We start from the raw sequence: 21,153 nt of genomic DNA on the forward strand, positions 1-21,153 counted from the left end.
ATTTTTAGAAATTACCATGGTTACCAAATAAGTTCAAAGAAGTCACTCACACTTGAAGCTGTCTCTTGGAGGCCATCTTGAGAGAAATCTGACCATTGGAAGAGACCTAAAATATTTTACAATGCATTGTTTCCACATTGTGGCTCATAGCCCATTAATGGGTTGTGAAATCAGTTTGGCTGGTTCTGACAAGCACTTTTTTTGAAGAAATAAGATAGACTGAATAACATAGAATAAATTCTCTTAATATGTAAAGTTAAACATTGTTAATGAAACCTTCGGTGAATATAATATGTGTCTCTGTGAGTATAACAGGGTTGTGATAAAAAATATTTTTCTCCCTGTGGATTGCAGTCAAAAAAGCTTGAAAACCACGACACTAGGAGAACCTGCTTCCTACTGCAGGACTATGGTGTCAAATCCTCATTCAGATGCTACCTGAGCACGGGTCAGTTCTGACATCTCCGTCTAGCAAAGCAAGGGAAAGGCATGACTGGTATTAGGTATCGCTTCTAAAAACTCTCAGGTTTTGGGAAAAAAAGACATTGATTGATTCATCAAAGATGGAATCAATTAAAAACACACTTAAGGACAATACAAGTGGAAAATTCACAGGTTTCAGACACACCTGGGTTTAAATATCACATGTGAATTTGGAGTGAGTCCCTTAAAGGAAACTGAAACTCAGGACATAAGTACATTGGGAATAATTTTATGCATCATGTGGCAAAGAGTAAATTAGATATAATATTTGTAGGTAATTAGCCCAAAGCATGACACATGGCATAGTGGTAAAGAACTTGGCCTTGGAGCCAGACCGCTCATTTCCAAATCCTAATTCTGCCCTTTAATGTCTTCATAACTGTAGCAAGTTATATAAGCCCTCAGCATCCTCATCTATAATCGTACATACCTCTTAGGGCTGTTGGGAAGATTAAGTGAATTAATACATATAAAGTGCTTAAAACACTGCCTGGAAGATAGCAAATAATGAGTCTCAGCTATTATTATAACTACATTGCTTCTTCCACCCATGAATGTAATATAGCTCTGGTATTAAGCAGATTAATTTGTTTTATGCAGTTATTTCCTATTATTTTATATGCGGTAACTTTTATATGAGAAGAGCAAGAACACTTCTATTCATATAGTACTGGAGGTTCTAGCCAGTGTTATTAGAAAAATAAAAAAATAGGGCCAGCCCTGGTTGCCTAGTGGTTACATTTTGCACACTCTGCTTTGGCAGCCTGGGTTTGGTTCCTGGGCACAGACCTACACTACTCTGTTAGCAGCCATGCTGTGCTGGCAGCCCATATACTAAAAAATAGAGGAAGACCAGCAGAGAGATGCTAGCTCAGGGCAAATCTTCCTCAGGAAAAAAAAAAAAAAAAACAAATAAAAAGAAAAAAAGAAAAGACATCCATATTGGAAAGGAAAAAGTAAAACTGCCTTTAATCACAGACAACATGATTCTGCTTACAGCAAATGATATAGGAAACATAAAAAACTATAAGAATTAATAAACAAGATAGCAATTTTGCTAGATACAAGGTCATTAAACAAAAATCAATTGTATTTTTCTTTGCAAGCAATGAACAACATGAACATGAAATTAAGAATACAATTGTATTCACAAAAGTTTCACAAAGAATAAAATACATAGGAATAAATTTAGCAAAGAAATGCAAGACTTGTACACAGAAAATTACAAAACTTTGCTTAGGGAAATTAGAGAGATCTAAATAACTGGAGAAACATTCCATGTTCATGGATTGGAAGACTCAAATATTGTTAAAATGTCAATTATGCCCAGATAGACCTATAGAGTCAGTGCAATCCCTATCAAGTTCTCAACAGGATTTCTGTTTTTGCATAAATTGACAAGCAGCTCCTAAAATTTATAGGGAAATGCAAAGCACTTAGAATAATCAAAATAATTTTGAAGAAGGAAAACCAGAGGAGTTTCACTTCCCAATTTCTAAATGTACTATAAAGCTATAGTTATCAAGAAGACAGTGTGGTACTGGCATAAGGATAGACGCATAGGTCGATGGAACAGAATTAAGAATCCAGAAATAAATTTTCATATTTATAGTCAATTTATTTTTGACAAGGTACCGGGAGAGGATAGTTAGTTTAACAAATGGGACAATTAGACATTCACATCCAAAAAGATGAACCTAGACCTCCACATCGTACACAATAATTAATTCAAATGGATCATAGACGTAAATGTAAGTGCAAAAACAATAAAACTTTTAGAATAAAATATAAGATAAAATCTTGGAGACTTCAGATTAGGCAAAGTTTCCTAGATACAACACCAAAATCAAGGTCCACTGAAAAAAATTGCTAAATTAGCTTTTATTAAAATTCGAAATGTTTGCACTTCAAAAGACACCAGTAAGAAAATGAAAAAGCAAGCAACAGACTAAGAGAAAATAATTGCAAAATATATAACTGATAAAGGATTATATCAAGACTTTACAAAAAACTATTACAACTCAGTAATAAGACAACCCAATCAAAAAATGGGCAAAGATATGAACAGATATTTCACTAAAGATATACATGAAAAGACACTCAGCATCATTAGTCATTAGAGAAATGCAAATTAAAACCAAATTGCATGCCCATCTGAATGGCTATCATAACTAAGACCAACAATAACACATGCTGGCTCTAGGATGTAGAGAAAAGGGAAGCCTCATACATTGATGGTGGAATGTAAATGGTGCAGTTACTTTGGAAGACAGTTTGTCAGTCTCTCAAAAAGTTAAACATAAAACTACCATATCATCCAGCAATTCCACTCCTAGGTATCTACCCAAGAGAAATAAAAACATATTTCTATGCAAAGACCTGTACACGAATGATCTTTGCTGAGTTATGCATAATTGCCAAAAATTGGGGACAAGCTCAATGTCCATCAACTGGTGAATGGACAGATAAAATATGGTGTATCCATAGACTGGAATACTATTCAGCACTAAAAAGGAATGAAGTACTAATACATACAACAACGTGCATGAACCCCATAAACAGGATGCTAAGTGAAAGAAGCCAGACACAAGAGATCACATATTTATAATCCCATTTATATGAAATTGTCAGGAAAAGCAAATTGATAGATGCAGAAAGTAGATTACTAGTTGCCTGGGGCTCAGGGTGGGAATGGTGATTAACTCTAAATGGGCACAAGGGATTTCATTGGGAGGATGAAAAGGTTCTAAAATTGATTTATGGCGATGGTTGCACCAGTCAGTAAAATTACTAAAAATCTTTGAATCATACACTTCAAATAGGTGAGTTTTATGATATTTTGAGGTATATTTTACCTCAATAAAGTTGTTATAAAAAAAAGGACATTGAGTAGTGGAAAAAAAAAGATTATGGTGTAGAGAGGTTTAAATATTCGCTCAAGAATCACATGTTAGGAAATTGTGGAGGCAGGATTGCATCTAAACCCACGCATTTAACACACATGCTGTATGCACAACAACCAATACAGTTCATGAGACAAAAAGCGTCTGAAGCTCATAATAAAATCCTGCCTGGGAATAGGATAATTACTTAAATCCCCTTCAAATTAACTCTTAAAATTCAATTGGTATGCCTCCTGGTAGTCTCATTCCAATGGTGGGACATTTCTTTTTTTTTTAAGATTTTCCTTTTTCCTTTTTCTCCCCCAAGCCCCCCGGTATATAGTTGTGTATTTTTAGTTGTGAGTCCTTCTAGCTGTGGCATGCGGGATGCCACGTCAGCATGGCCTGACGAGCGATGCCATGTCCCCACCCAGGACTGGAACCGGCGAAACCCTGGGCTGCCAAAGTGGAGCATGCGAACTCAACCACTGGGCCATGGGGTCGGCCCCTTGGTGGGACATTTCTGATCTTCAGCCAGGGATCAATCGCCATGAGGAATTTTTAAGAACCAATGTTGTCCTATGCACTAAAATAATAAAACAATTAATCCGTCTTTTTCAGACGCCGAACAGGGAGTACTCACTGTAGGCTTTTCACTGTTTATAAAAAGCATTAGCCCCTGTGAGAAGGGACCCTCGAGGGATGGGCAAAGAGGAGGTTAAGGTATGCTGTCCCATCCCTTAAGTACAAATGTGTTTTAAAACATTTCTTTGGAACAATGGCCCATCATATTCCTCCTCTTGTGGCTCCTTAGTAACTTTCCAAAGTGTATCTAGTGGGAAATTCATAAAAAAATAAAACCAAACTAGTATTATTTCACCTAATTAATTTACCATGACAAAATAGAAAACCCAAGGTTTGCAAAAGCCAGACTTCAACAGTTTATAAAAACTATACCCAGTTGTTGTTGTTGTGGTTGTGTGTGTGTGGGGGGGGGGGGGTGGGGGGTGTGTTTAACTGAAATACCACAGCATGACAAGCTGAGGTAAAAGAAAGGTTAATTGCTTGGATAACACTGGAACCAAGTTGAGAGAGCAATCTAAATTCTCTCTGCCCTAAGTGTAGAGGGAAGGCATTTACAACCTAAACAAGCATGTGGTGACTTCTACTCATTAATGTAGCAGAGTGAGAACATTTCCATCAAGGCTTGTCGAGAGCCACTGCTGGTGAGGACATGAAGAAACAGGCACTCTCATATGCTCTAGATAATTTGGTGAAATTTGGTGAAAGCTCCTTTGGGAACAACTTGCAGATCTCTCTTTAAAAAACAGAGTTTTTGACCCTCTAATTTCACTGCTAGGAACTTCACTATGGATACACTTGAAAAATTATACCAAAATGTACTTTTAAGGATACTCATTGCATCATATAAAATCAAAAACAGTTTGCATGCCCATCAATAGAGGAGCATGAAAATAAATCACAGTAAACTCATGCTATAGATTACACAGCAATTTAAAAAAAATGAGGCAGATCTATATTCTGATATGAAAAGATTTCCAAGATATTATATTATGAAAACAAAGTGAGGGAAAGAACAATGTATATACTATAATATGCATTGTAGTAAATAGATGCTTAATGTACATAAAAAGGATATATTAAAAAAGGATATACATGCACAACTATAAAAGGAAAATAAATGTAGCACACACAAATGCTGGTATATGCAAAAAACTTTTACGAAAATATACCAGTTATCTAAATCGTAGGATTATAAGTAATTTTATTTTTTATTTATATTTTTATATTTAAAAGGCCTAATAAACATAACAAAAATATTTCTTTCTACTCTGATATGTCTAATATACGTTGTCTCCTTGCAACAAGTAGTAAATAAGCCCTAGACATCTAGTGTACAGTATGGTGAATATAGATAATAATATTGTAATCATCAAACGTGCTAAAAGACTAGAACTTAATGATTCCAACCACTAAAAAGAAAGGATCATTATGTAATGTGACAGAGGTGCTAATTATCGCTACAATGGCAATCATATTACAATAATTAAATGTATCAAATTCACGTTATACACTTTAAATTTGCACAATGTTATATGTCAAATATATTTCAATAAAAAAGGTGAAAAATATATGTTGTCTCATCCAGAGAGGAACTAACAGAGATGAGACAGCTTCTAATCTATACAAATTATCTAGATTAGTAGTTTTCATCAAATACTCAATGTTCACATTTCTCTGATTGTTCTATAAGTGTTTCTTTCTTAAAAAGAATATTTGGGTCCCATAAATGGATCAAACAAGGTCCCTATTTTCTCCTTGGTTTTTGTGCCTTTAAAATCTGTTTTATGGGGCCAGCCCGGTGGTGCAGCAGTTTAAGTGTGCACGTTCCGCTTTGGTGGCCCGGGGTTCACCGGTTTGGATCCCGAGTTCGGACATGGCACCGCTTGGCATGCCATGCTGTGGTAGGCGTGCCACACGTAAAGTAGACGAAGATGCGTAGGGATGTTAGCTCAGGGCCAGTCTTCCTCAGCAAAAAAGGGGAGGATTGGCAGATGCTAGCTCAGGGCTAGTCTTCCTCAAAAAAAAAAATTCTGTTTTATTCTATAGCTTCCCTGACCAACTCTTCTTTCATTCTTAGTAATTTTTTGTTGAAAAAGCCAAATCATTTTTTCTGTAGCATTTCCACAGTCTGAATTTTGTTGATTGCATTCCTGTCATGTCTTTCTACATGTTCTACCCCTCTGTATTTCGTGAAAATTGGTGGTTAGATCTCAAGGCTTGCTCAGATTCAGGTTTGATTTTTTAGGAGAAAGACTACTTCACAGATGATGTGTGCACTTTGACCAGGAGGTATATAACTAGTAAGTCTATCGTTTCATGGTATTATCAGCCATCAATCATCTGAACGCCTAAATTCAAAAATTCCTTAGAAGTTGTGATATTTGAATTCTATCATTTTTCCTTTATATTTTAGTTAGAGTACTTTTATAAAGAGAAATTGGCTTTCATCAATCGGTTACTGTGAGGTCCAGTTCATACAGGAAAAGTAAAACAAATGCTTAAGTCTTTCCTTTATTTACTTTTCAAAATGATTTGTTGGTTTCCTAGAATCCTCCAAAAGTAATCAATAGGGTTTTTAATAATCATAATAAACTCATGGGTTTGATGTTATCATCCTGACTGATGTTCAGTTCATAATGTCCAGTCTTCTGCAAGTAGGAACATAGTCAAATTGGATCATGTGTCATTTAGAAATGATTTGGTGGGTTTTGATAGCTTTATGACTTTCTTATGTGAAAAGATATTCCTGGATATCTTGTACTTTTCTCCTCCAGACTATCTAGGTGATAGACATGTTCACTGCAATTGAGTTGTCAATGTTCCTAGGTTTTTTCAGCGATCAGGAGACTGAAATAGATATAGATATTTGATATGGATAAAGGTAAAATATACATGTGTATACACAAATGTAATCCAAGATAAATACATCATAAGTTCATAATGATACTTAACCTGTTACCTAGTGAAGGATACTGGGTTGTTTCCAGTCTTTTGCTATTACTGATAGTGTAACAGTGAAAAACTTCATGCATATGTCTCGTTATATTTTTGCCAGCCTAACTTTGGCATAGATTCCTAGGAGTGAGTTTGCTAAGATAAAGGTTTCTTAAAACAAAAGATAAAGGCATATCTAATTCTCGCTCAATATTGCTAAATTTATCACCATAAAGGGTGTGTCATTTTGCATTCCCCCAGCAATGGATAAGAAAGCTTATTTCCCCACATCCCCTCTCTAGAGTACCTTGTCAAATTTCCAGAAGTTTTTAATTTCAGAAAAACCCAGCGTAGAGCAAGAAGATTTGAAACTTATATAGCACTTTTTCTCTGTCTCAAAAGTAAAATTCTCCAAGGAAAAAACACACCTTAAATGCCCTCATCAAAACACACATAAATGCCCTCCTCTATTCTTGTATATCTTGTGTGTGTATCCAGGTTAAACATCCATATGTCTAAAATTCATAAACATGGATAGTTTAGAGTTTATGCAGATCTCTTTGGCAGTGGGTAGAATGGATTTGAGGGAACCACCATGTAATAGTTATAATAAATATTCATGAAAACTTCCTTTTTAGGCAGAAGAATCCTTTGTGTACATCTCAGGAGACATAGAGACTCTTGGTCTGAGGTCATCTCCCCTCTACGTTAGTCTTTCCTGACCTCTTCTTGCAAAACATAAATTGCATGTTACCCATCTGTGTTTCCCTCTCTGCACTTCCACAGTACCTAGCCATTTGTCTACTATGGAACACTCCACAAACCCGGCTATAGATGGTTGCATTGTATTATATTGTATCATGACCATTGATTTTTTTTTTTGCCTGAATTCCTCATTTGACTGAACAATTTGAGGAATTTGTGCTTTGCTCATCTCTGTATCTATCAGCAACCGCCAGCGAATAGCTTAGTACATAATAAACACTTGTTTAGTCAATGGCCATTTTGCAAATATTTATTGTATATTTACTTGCTTGTACAAGGCACTGAGGCTAAAGGAGTAAACCAAGGAACATGGTTTCCCTCTACTTAAAGCTAATCATCTGTAAAAGATTTACACAAACAAATAGGTAATTATAAAATGCGGTAAGGGCTGTGAAAGAAAAGTGCAAAATACTGTGATAGAGACTAACAGAAGGACCTCATTTTGATTGTAGTGGGTCACAAAAGCCTCAGAAAGTAATACTTGCCTGATTCAATCTATAAACTAAAGCCTCAAATAAAATGAACAAAAACCCACAATTTACACAATGAAAAAGATTGTGGGTGATTTTTAAAAATCACACATAACACGTTGTAGGTTATTTTCCTCATGGTCGGATAAAGTAGTTGATTTTCCTACAGCTGGACCTTCCTCTGGACAGAGCTTTGAATGCTATTTTGTGATCTGTCGGCTCATCTGTACTGGCTCTGGAGATGTTATTTATGAAGTGTCTCTGGGGAAAATTTGGCTTTCATTATTTTCTACAGAATCTCTCAAGATGATTACCTCAGAGAATAATATAGGCAGAAGACAGGCCAAGGGGAATAAAAACATCTTGCTGCCCATATAAAAGGAAAAGGCAAGACACACGCTCAGGTGATAATGAGGAACAATTAAATCAGACTCTTACCCAGAGAATTTATCATGAGTCCAGAAAAGAAAAAGTGTTAGAAGTTACCACTTTCTGTGCTTCCTGAGAATCACAGATCGATCGCAGAGACAACCTAAACGGGATGAGTTTGGGTCATTGATGGGATCACAAATGGCCACCTGTGATTCAGAGAGTGTCTGGGCAGGCCCTGACTGTGCTGAGAGAAGGATGTGCTGAGTCGAGCATTTTGATCGGCTGCCTCTCCAGAGGATGAAGCGGAGAGATGAAAAGTTCATCTGGCACAGAGCATTGTCTATCCCCACCCCTCTGCCTCTCTAGCCAGAAAGGCAATTGATTTCCTTACCGACCAAGCTGCTCCAGTCTCAGAACTCCAGGCAGGGGGAGGACTTCCCGGCACTGCTCCCCAATACAGAGATTTTTACTTTGCCCTTGATGCCCTCCTCCTAGCCTCTCTGTTTTTAATGCCCCCCCCCCCACTTCCCTTCTCATGACTAGTGCTTCTAGTCAAACTAGACCCACTGTACCTTCAGAAATGTTATGATCTCTCTTGCCTCTGCTTCCCTCTCATGGGGCTTTTCTATCCATCTCTATGTCTGATATCCAGTAGTTGTGACACTACCAGGGAAGCAGGAATAGGTATAATGTTTTTTTCTCAAACTGAAGTATATTAAGTTCTATGTGGTGATTTTGTCTCACTAAAACACTATCATTTATCAGGTTAAACGGCTCTTTAAATTTTTTTTTACTGATTTTGCAATTGTATTTCATTTTTAAAAGATTGACTAGAGTTTTAGAAGTAATGATACACATACAAGTAATATTAAAATAAAATATAAGTTAATGCTGAGGGTCTCAGAGAACTTGGGATGTGGGATTTGGAACCCAGATTTGCTATTGCTTTCAGGTTTTATGGTTTTGGCAAAGAATCAAACCTCTCATCTTCGGCTTACTCATTTTTATAAGGGGAAAAATACTAATTCCTATCTTACATGGACTAGTATTTGAGATATGTGAGAGAATGCATGCAACATTTTAACATAGCACCTCAAAAATAGTAAATCCTCAAAAACGTAAGCTGTCTTAAAGAGTGACTTCACATACGTATGATTTCCTCACGCTTCCCCCAGGAATATACTTCTTGAGCCTATTTCTTAAAAATATGCTTTTCAATTCATCAAACTTTGTCATAGTGAGGATACCTCTCCCAATCATAGCAGAACTAGAAGGACCTACAAATAGAATATACAACTATGTACTGCAGGGCTTTGGGAAGAAGAAAAAAAAGGAAAAAAGAGGAAGATTGGCAACAGATGTTAGCTCACGGTGAATCTCTAGAAAAAAAAAAAACTGAAACCAAAGAGAGAAATTAAGGGACACCTAAATATCCAAAGAGATATATAAATATTATATATATAAAATATATATTTATGAATTGGAAGGCATAATATTTTAAAAATATGTTAATTCTACCTGAATTAGTCTATAGATACCAGCAGCTGTAAAATACAAATTGACAAGCTAATTATGAAATTTATATGGAATTACAAAGGGCCAACTACAAGCAAGATAACCCAGAAGAAGAATTATGCTATTGAATTCTTTTACCTATAAAGCTACAGTAATTAAGACAGTGTGATAAATGTATAAGGGTACACAAATAGCTCAATAGAACAAAGTCTAGAAACCCACACTTACATGGTGATTTCACTAATAACAAATGTGTTACTGTGGTGAAATCTTCAATAAATGGTATTGGGCTAATTGGCTTTCCATATGGGGGAAAAATGAATCCTGACCCTGGATTATAGATCTAAATGTAAAAGCTAAAATAGCCATTTTTCTGGGAAACAGGATAGGATAGTTTTACCTTGGTCAGGAAAAGATTTTCTAAATAGGACACAGAAAGCACTACCCATAAAGAAAAAGATTGATAAATTATACCACATTTAAATTCAAGCTTTTTGGGTGTTAAAAAAAATCACTACAGAGTGAAAAGGTAAGTCACAGATTGGGCAAATAATTTATACTCCAAAAAGGACTTGTATACAGAATATATAAAAAACTTTTACAGCTCAATGAGAAAAAGAGGCAACCAACAGAAAGATGGACCAAAGACTTAAGCACTTCTCAAAAGAAGATTCCAAATGGCCAGTAAGCATATAAAACGGTGCCCAAACTCATAAGACACTAGGGAGATCCAAACTAAACCCACAATGGGATACCATTACACATTTACTGGAACACTTATACGTAAAGAAACTGACAACACCAAATGTTGGTGAGGCTTTAGAGCAACTTGAATTCTCATACATCGCTGATGTGAGTGTAAATTGAGACAACTTCTTTAGAAAACTGTTTGCCAGCTAAACCTACATAACTTCTAGGATCCAGTGATTTAACTCCTAGGTTTATACCCCAAAATATGCGTACTTTTGTTTACCAAAAGATACAAACAAGAATGTCAATAGCAGGACTATTTGTAAAAGTCTCAAACTGGAAACAACCCAAATACCCATCAATAGTAAGGTGTAAAAATAAATCACGGGATAGTCATACAATGGAATCTGATAGAGAATTAACAGTATATTATTGCTACTTGTGACAACATGGGTGAATCTTAAAACACAACAAAACCACTTTGCACTTCCCACTCCCAAAATAAAATTACTCACTTCCTGTTTTCTCACCAAGCCACTCCCTTTGGTCTTTTGTCCTATCCTTAGGAGTTAGCTCTTATCAAGGTCACAACCTCTATCTTCCTCTGTGAGTAGTCAGTTCCTTGTTTCCTTCTTCCTGACCTCTCAGCAGCACTTGAAAAGGTTTGCGTTCCTTCCTTTCTGAAACGCTTTCCTTTCTAGATTCTGGATGCCACACTCTCCTGATTTACCCCCAGCTAGTTGGCTAGCTTCCTGGCTGTTCCTTCTTTGTCTCGTTTCCTGAATCTTCCTCCTCTATCAGAACTATTAGAATGCTCTAGGTCTTCAGTCCTTGACCCCTTCCTTCTGTCTATCTAATCTCTCGCCGAAGGTGCTTCCTTCAAGTCCCTGGTTTAAATAGCATCAGTAAGCCAATGCTACTCATATTTGCATTTTGTTGGACTTCTGCTTGGACCCTGGACTTCTCTTCTGAGCTCCAGACTTACTACCTATTCAGCAGCTCTATTTGAATGACTAAGATGCACCTCAAAATCAACACAGCTAAAAGAGAGGTCTTGATTTTCACTATGAATCTGCTCCTCCTTGGATCTCCCCACCTTAGTGAATGACACAATCATTCACCAAGTTGCTCAGGCCAGGAGTCATTATTTATTTTACTCTTTCTTCTAGCCAAGGGGCACACATATTTTCTGACAAGGCCAACTGGATTCTCTGCCATGACTTTGAACCTTGAGTGGATGACACGAGGTTAGGAAATTGGTTGGAGCTGATTCATCCCAGCTGAGACATCCTTAAGAGGCTGTCCATTAGCTCCTGCTACCCAGATGCCCAGAAGTGTCTTTGCTCCTCACCTTCCTGAGACCTGCCTCTTCAGCTTTACTTCTGAGGCTGTAAGCTACGCCATATCCTTCCAATGAATTTCTTTTTAACTTAAATTTTCTAATAACTCCTTGCATTGTTTGCACTAAAGAACTCTTTCGTAATATTGAGGAAAAAATGAATAAGCAAATTTCTGCATTATAAAAACTCAGTTTCCTGTCCATTAGTCCATCAGTCAGACAGTCACCAATTATGTTTGGAACAATTACTAGGTACCAGACACAACAACACTGTTCTCTCTTAAACTCTTCTTCAGGAACTGCTATCCCTTCTTTACCACTTATCCAAGCTCATCAGGGTCATACCCAGGGACAATTTATTCCTATGACAAGACTAGATAATTCAGGATAACCTCCCCTAATCAAGATCCTTAATTGAATCATACCTCTTCCTAAGATAACAAAGCTGGACATTAATTAAAGAAATAAGGACAGATTTTTAGTTAGTAGTGTACTGTTGCAACAGGAAAAGAGTCCAATGTGAACTGAACTCAACTTTGATTGGTATAGAAGTGACTGGGTATTTTAAAGGGAGAATGAGAGGAGAGGGAGGGAGATGAGCAGGGGTGCAGTAGAGTCAGGGAAGTAAAAAATTACAAAAGGCAGGAAGGGGTTGGGTCCATGTGAAACTCACCTGGATGGGTTAACCAGCACTTAACAAAGTCAGGCTCCTCCCCTGCCATGGAGGCTGGGAGAGAGGGGCCCTATCTTCAGGTGTGGGCTGGAACAAACAGCAAATTCTGAGTTTTCTCAGGCGGGTACTTTTAGGAGAGCTAAGGTCATCCTAGAGATGCAGCCTTGAACTGTTAGAAACTATAGTAGTGTTTTGTTCAAGTCTTTATAGGTCAAGGTTGAAGCCTAGTCAAGAAGAGGGGTCAGAGGAGTCTGGCTAGAGTTTGGTCAAGAAAGAACCCCTGTCACCAGATGGGCTCAATGAAATCACAAGAGTCCTTAAAAGATGGAAGAGGAAAGCAGAAAGTCAGAGTCAGAGGGAGGTCTGAAGATGTTGTGCTGCTGGCTTTTCAGATGGAGGAAGGTGCTATAAACCAACGAACGCAGGCGGCCTCCAGAAGCTGGGAAGGTCAGGAAACAGATGCCCCCTACCAGAAGGAACGCCGCCCTGCTGACGGCTCAAGTTTAGCCAGTGAGACTGATTTTGCACTTCTGACCTCCAGAATCATAAGATAATAAATTCGTGGGTTTTTAAAAAAAAATTCATATTCTTTTAATGAGGTAAAATTCATTTACAGTGAAATACACAGATATGAAATACTGAATTTCTACAAATATACACCCTCCTAGAAGCCACACCACAATAAAGACAATAGACTATTTCAACCACTCCACAACCTGCCCATGTGCTCCCTTCTAGTTAATCTCCACATCCCATAGGTAATCATTGTTCTGACTAGTTTTGGCTGTTGGTGAACTTTCGGTGCAAATAACAATGCAGGGCAAAAGGAAAATAATGTCAATTATATTATGAAAATAGCTTTAGCCTCAAGTACTCCAATTCATGTTGCTTTAAGCCACTAAGTTTGCGGTGATTTGTAACAGCAGCAATAGGAAACTAACACAGCAGTTATTTCTGGGTGATGGATGGGCATTTATTATTTTCACGAGAACTTTTTGTATTTCCATACTTTATACAAAATATAGATTATTTTATATTCAAAAAATTATTTAAGTTTTAAAAAATTTAGAAGAAAAGACTTTCTAAGGCCCAGGCCAGCTCAAGCTCAGGTATACTTGTCCACTTAAGAATCTCCTCTGGTGATGGGGGCTGAGGGACATTCCATTTTGGGAGGGGCCTCACTGAGTTGTTTGTTTCATCATTTATTAAGCACCTATTATGTGTGAAGCGTTTTAGATACAGATTCTTATTCACAGCAGGACCTTCTGCCACGGGTATTGCTGTTACTCCCAATTATGGATGAGGAAACCAAGCAAAATACAGCATGTAATTTGCTCAGTGCACATAGTTACCCAGTGGTGGAGCAAGGGTTCAACCTGGGTCCCTCTGACCTCAGGGCTTGCAAAGAACCTGCAATGGGTGTGATTATATGAGAGGATGTTTGTGAGTGTGCAAGAGGTGGCAGTGGCATGATGGGAAAAGAAAAACCCAGGAGCCAGAAACCTGGTCCCACCAACTCACTTCATTCATTCAACAGATATTTATTGAGCACTTACTGTGAAATGAGAGGAGCTGGGGAATGAAGCAGTGAACAAAACATACAAACACACCTGCCTCATGGAGTTTGTATTCTTGTAGGATGTCAAAGACAATAAATGAAATAAATTGATTCCTTCCGTATTTTGTTAAGGGAGTCTCACAAGATGTCCTTAGGGGATGGTGTAGTATAGCAGGAAGAGCAGGGGCTTTGAAGTCAGGATTCCTGGGTTTCAGTCCTGGCTCTGCCAGTTCCTGGCTGTGAGACTCTGGGAAAATGACTTAACCTCTTTGAGCCTAAGTTTCTTCAGGTGTAAAATGGGAATTATAGTCCCTATCAACCTAAGTTGTTAGGATGAATAAATGAGATAATATATGTAATACTCAAAGTAACAGAACCCCATTGACAGGGAAGCTATTGTTATTGATGCTGTGGCTCTGAAGGCTGCCCTGAGTTCTCATCGTCTGCAGTTCCGTGAAGAAACACTGGCCCTCTGAGTCACAGATGATGGAGCTGGCTTCCGGGGAACCCATTGTATTCAGCGAGTTCAGCCATCTGACAGGGAATGTGACCCTTTTCACACTCCTGGTACAAGCGGTCCTTTTCACTTAAAACAGATGATCTTGTCTCCAAATTTCCTGAAACCACACGTGGACCCTTTTCTGTTCACAGCAACAAGAGACCCGGGTGAGGAGAGAGCAGGGCCCTGAGGAGCTGTGTGCAGCTGCAGGCTTAATCTCAATTAACAGCAGCCCCCGGGGAAGCGCCGCGCCAGGCAGGGCTGGCTGGGCTGTTTGCGGGCTGTGGGTTGCCAAGGCTCTGTGAGCAGCCCGCAGGGAGGCACTCGCAGGAAGATTTTATTTGCTTTGCCTGGATGCCAGCCAGCCCTGTCAGGCAGCCTTCACTTTATAACTTGGCCTACATCTGACGACTGTGTTCCTGAGGAGGGCCAGGTCTGTGGAGGCTGGGAAGGCTGAATTTTAATTCAGAATGTTCTTTCACCCTCAACTCTGCTGCCCCCAGACTAGGGAACGTCCTTCCCCAAATCCCCTCAACGCACACACACATGCACACACACATGCACACACACCCTTCTTCATACTTAGTCCCTTCATGCACTTTTCACAGTTTCTATATAAATGTGCCGTTTGACTACTGTCAGCCTCCCACGGTTAATGAAAATGTCAGGCAATCAGAGCTCTGTCCACTCCTGCTCACCATTGCGTGACCCACCTTATGGGTCTCTGCTACAAATTAAGCTTGCTAGATCTAGCAAATAAAATTACAAGACGCCCACTTAAATTGGAAATTTAGATAAGGAATAATTTTCAGTTAAAATCCGTCCCATGTGATACTTGGGACGTATACTAAAAATTATTGGTTATTTGAAATTCAAATCTAACTGTGCATCCTGTGTCTTATCTGGCAACCCTAATTATAACTAGTGTGTTATACACCTAAAGGAAGTGATGAATGGGGCTAATGCATGATCAACAACAGAAAACCAGACGCAGACATTTTACTGGAAAGTCCACACCAACATGTTAGGAGTGGTTGTTTCAAGGTGATAGGATTATTGGAGAATTTTCATTTTTCTATATGATTTTCTATGTTTTACAAGTTGACTGCAACAGAAAAGTTTTCAAAATCAGATATATGTATATATTCACACCCATACACACAAACACAAACTTCTTAATACTAGTGCAAAACCTACTCAAAAGAGAAACAATTTGTGTTTTCCCTCAGCCTGCAAACCAGTTTTCTGAATACATCCCCATAGGCTAGGGGCATATTGAGCATCCTAGAAGATTACTGAAAGCAGTAGTGAGAGGCCTACAAAGCATATCAGTAAAATAGTAAACAGGGGACAAGAGTTAAAAAAAAAAGTATCGTGTTATTTTATTAATCATACAATGCATCTTAAGAAAACTGGCTCTTGAAATTTTGGGGCTGTAAAAATAAGTCCAGTTAAACCAAGGACACAAAATCTTGGTTAAATTGTATATAATAAATTGAGGAACCTTTGATTTTTTTTTTCTTTGATTTGAAGAATGAGGGTGCAAAACAAAACAGACATCATAAGCTCTTACAGACAATGAGTTGAAGACCTGTCCCCCTTCCCCTGCCACACAACATCCCATGATGCTTGGGGCCAAACACCATCCAAATTTGCCTTTTGGATGCCCACACTGGTCCTCAGTGATAGGCACATTCAGAATGCTACACCTAAATGGAGCAAGGAAGGAAGAGAACTACCATTTGTAAGATGCTTATAATGTCCTAGGCACTGGGCGTAGCACTCTATCTCATTTCACTGATCAAAACAACCCAAGTTACACACATGAACCCTATCTCATAACAACGTGACTTAAAAATGATAAAGTAAACTACTCACAATCACACCTCCAGAAGCATGGCGACGTGCTTAACAGTTGTGGAAAGAGTGACTTACATTTGCTGTGCTCTACTTACTAAAGTGGAAAGCATTTATTAGAAGAAATAAATACAGTTTCTGAAGATTTTAGCTCGAGGTTTGAAAGACAAAAGGATTTTCTGCTGTGCTTGGAGGAATGCCCCCTCCCGGCTTCCAGTTCTGAATGTTGGGTCAGAATCATGGGGGATGGGCACTCTTCCTTCTCCTCTGTCAATATTAACAGCGGCAAATGTTATACTGTGAGATTCAGTGTGAGAAGGGAAGAATAAGGCATATGTCATGTTATCACCAAGCCAGCGTGCATCCAGAGTGTTGCCTGGAATGACACTAAGTTAGCAACGCAAAATCGGTAAACTTTGGCCCACTTAAAGTCTCCTAACACCCATGTTATAAAAAAAAATAGGAATAGAATGAAATCAACTTTGCCTACTCTGCGATAACAGACAAGCACGAAAAGGCAAAATGCTAAGTATGTCCTCAGGAAAGGTTCCTGTTCTTAAAGGAGAAAATTAGTTGGTTGAACTTTCAAAGCAGGAAAATGTGACTTTGAACAAAGGGAGACTGTGAAGTGAGAGCAACCTGTCATTCTCAGGGTGGAGGGATATGGGGGGGAAAAAGCAATTTGATGATTGCTAAGGCTGGGGAAGAAAGAGCTGCATCCATTTAACTCTTTACGTGGCAGCATTTTGAATAGGCCACTCTAAAATACTGATTAAATACACTAAGCCTGAGCCAAAATTAGACTCCACCACATTTGAGTGGTGCATAAACCATAATAGACCTATTTCCAAGTCACAAAGAATCATCTTCCTTTCAACTACGGGTAGAATCCTTGAACAAATTGTATCCTAAGTGAACTGTATTAATTAAAAATGGAGAGACAGGTTTTATGCACTGATTCCTCCAGAGAAATGTCCCTAAACACACAGAGACATTTCAATTATTTTTCCATTAGTATTCTCTGAATAAAGACTTTTTTTCCTTGCCTTTGCTAGTAAGAACTGCTTGGTATGCATATTTAAATAACAGTCATACTGAATTAGCTTTAAGAACTGGCTCTTAACATAATGGATACATTAAAAAGTAGAGCAAAATGGGTGAGCCACATAAAGACCTCCATGCACAAGAAAAGAGCAGGAAGTAACAGATAATGCCAGTTTCTTCGCTATTTTCTAAGCCTTGGATTATGATAACAGCTTTGAGAGCAGATCGCAGTTACTTAATGTCTAGCCCCTGACATAAGCTAGCTCCAGCTCTGTTAAAATCTATTTGCTGAGAAAGGCAACACCTCTCCTTTTTCAACTCACAGGCATATATATGGCTGCTTAAGAAGTATGCTGCCAGGAAACCAGTTTTATTGCCAGTCATTTTAAGGAGAAGGTGTTTTGTATGAGTTCTAAAGATCAACCTCACGTCAGCCAGTGATGCCATACTTCGTACCTAAAGTCTCTGGCCCACAGTTAATGGGGGAAAACTATCTAATGAGTGAGAAGACATCTAAACTCATTCCTTATCAGCCTACTTAATTACAATGCTTTAAAAAACTATTGACCTAAAAACGAGGGGAACTATGACAACTGAACCATGCAGTATTTATTGGTGACAGCAAAACAATTTTGTTTCATAAAGTCAAAGAAACCAAGAAGAACAAAAGCCCTGGAGGAAGAGCCTAATGAGGATTTTGCAAATGCACACCTGGAAATCAAGATGCATTTATGGAACAGTATCTGAAGGTGAAGGTGGGAGTGTCTCCATTCAGAGGTCCAATAAAAACACTTACCACAAATTAACCAAGAAAGGATGCTCCAGACCCTGCATGATCTGGAGCTCCTTGAAGACATTTCTCACTTCGTTGCGCTCTACACACTTTTGTTTGTTCATGTACTTCATCGCATACATCTTCTTGGTATCATTCTTCTGTACGATGCAGACCTAATGGTGCAAACCAGAATGACAAAGTGATTAGGGAGATGACAGATCGTGGAGATGAGAGACAGAACAAGACTTGCTCTTTAGCACTTTAGCATGGCTTGGAGGCCTTATCACTTGCAAATTCTATGATGCTAAAGTTGCCACTTAGCTCCGATTTCAGAGCAAAAAAAACAATTTTTTCCCCCTGCACCAGGTCAATTCCTAAATCTGCTTCCTCAAACAAGTTTGCTGGTTTTCGCTTTTGGGGTTTTTCTAAGAAAGCATTTTAGAGAACATAGCTGCCTCCTTGTCAGGAATCTTTCAATAGCGATTCACATCCTATGCTTCTTTGCACGACTGAAATGGACATGGCTAAACTGTCAAGCTGAACAATACTGTGCAAAGAATTTCTGTATAACCATAGGTGGTGATATAACCAAAAAGGATTTTAAGCCCAATGTCCATAGTTTAAAAAAATTTTTAGAGGTTCATATAATGCCTGATAAAGTAGACAGCAGATGGCTTTAAAATACAAGTTCAGGGGCCCAGCCCCCTGGCCGAGTGATTGGGTTCCGTGTGCTCTGCTTCGGTGGCCCGGGTTTTGCTGGTTCAGATCCTGGGTGTGGACACGGCACCACTCATCAGGCCATGCTGAGGTGGCGTCCCACATAGCACAACCAGAGGCACTCACAACTAGAATATACAACCATACTGGGGGGCTTTGGGGAGAAGAAAAGAAAAAAAAAAGATTGGCAATGGATATTAGCTCAGGTGCCAGTCTTAAAAAAACAAAATAAAATAAAATACAAGTTAAATATGGAATATTCTCTCAAAGTATGTCTCCACCAAGAAACTAATAACCAGGGTTTGAATCTAGAAGGCTTGTACAAAAAAATCAGACTGAATCTGTATATTTTTCATGGTAGCTTTTTGAAAATGAAACCATGATACAACTGGGAAAAGAAAATAAATTAGGTGGCCTCTTTCCCACAGGAAAAGATTTAACTCTTACATTAACGACATAACTGCTCCTGAAGGTACAGCTGGTACAATCTGAAAATGATTCTGAAATGTTACTCTCTCCTGCAGGGAGGAAGTTAAACTCTACTGACAGTAAATGGATTTGACTTTGAGATAATTCTGAGAACAGTATATATTCATTATGTAGCTGCCTGTCACATACTTTCCTCACAGTGTGGTGACAATTTTATAAAAATCTATTATAAAAACACCTCCGAAATGTCATTCCGTGTGGTCCCAGTAACTCAGTCCTCAGAACATTCTCAGACTCTGATCCCTGAGCTATATAACCCTGTTGGTGGTTAATCACTTTGGTTCTCACCTTCCCAAAACTGCCTTTCCCAATGGCCCGCAAAATTTCAAAGTGGTCAAAGTTGACTGTAAAACAAACAGAAAGAACATCGTGAGTGATTATCAGTTGCTCTTTAGTAGCGAATAAATAATAAATAAGGATTGGGCTAAACCAAAGTACCTTGTTTAAAACAACTTTCCAGACTACCTTAAAATGCCCATTCATTCATCCAATAAGTATTTCTTACACACTTATTTATGCATTAATCACCATGCATAGTACTGAAGGATATAGTAACAATACAGTGAAAATAGTCTAGTGAGGGCTCCATACAGAGAGAGACCCTAATGGATTAAATAGTCACAAAATAAATGGACAATTAAAATTCCTGCTGAATGTCAAGAAGGAGAGAAGTTATGAGGCTCTAAGAGCACATAACAAGGGATCTTACATAGGTGGCAAGGCCAGGAGGCACATCTCTAAACACAGACGATTACAGAGAGATCTGGTCCTCCATACATATGGCTCTACTAAGGATTTGTGCTTTAAAAATCTTCTCCTCACAGCAACCACTCTTTTGTATCTGAATGATTTCAGTTTTCCCAAGTAGGACACTATTACACTCATAAGTTTATAAAATACGCCAATCCCTAAGGCACGAATACCTAACAGATTAGCATGAACAGGTGTATGGAGGTCCACTGAATGGCGCTTTGAGGTGAGATGAGCTTTGAGATCTGCCATTTAAAACTTCAGCTCCCGGAAGGCAGAAGCAGCAGATGTTTATTTTATATGTAGCGTGGTCTCTTGGGTCTGTGCTCATGAAATGCTTGGTGATGAGAAGAACAAAGTATGGATTCTCTCAGACCGGTGACAATCTTTGGTTTCTTGCCCTGATGATCTTGAGAAAATGTTCCACTTTGTTTCCTGGTTTTTGAAATAGGGATTTAGATGAGTAAAATTCCAAATGAAGGATTTGAAGAGTTTATTCAGAAAAAGATTGTGAAACACTTGAAGGTACCACTCTTCTCTTTAAAAAGACTTATTTTATCTCTTTTTTTCAAGAATCATTAGCTCCTCCTGAAGAAAAGAGATAAGTAAAGGGATCGCTTAAGGTCTTTCCAAGCTGTCTGAGGGCCGAAACATTTTTGTGTGCGTGTGTGAGGAACATTGGCCCTGAGATAACATCTGTTGTCAATCTTCCTCTTTTTGCTTGAGGAAGATTGTTGCTGAGCTAACATCTGTGCC

The 21,153-nt window shown here is 38.4% G+C and overlaps 1 protein-coding gene across 1 annotated transcript in view; it reads right to left on the reverse strand.

The window, feature by feature from the left end:
• The window catches only part of STK32A (serine/threonine kinase 32A), a 114,314-nt gene that overhangs the window by 62,154 nt on the left and 31,007 nt on the right, over positions 1-21,153 (reverse strand). The window contains exons 3-4 of the mRNA XM_008523193.2: positions 19,936-19,991; positions 18,463-18,614 (exon numbers count right to left, since the gene is read on the reverse strand). Of these exons, the coding sequence (XP_008521415.2) occupies positions 18,463-18,614; positions 19,936-19,991 (208 nt within the window). The remainder of the gene's footprint in view (positions 1-18,462; positions 18,615-19,935; positions 19,992-21,153) is intronic.

The sequence above is a fragment of the Equus przewalskii genome, chromosome 13 (assembly GCF_037783145.1).
Source record: "Equus przewalskii isolate Varuska chromosome 13, EquPr2, whole genome shotgun sequence".
Taxonomy (NCBI): domain Eukaryota; kingdom Metazoa; phylum Chordata; class Mammalia; order Perissodactyla; family Equidae; genus Equus; species Equus przewalskii.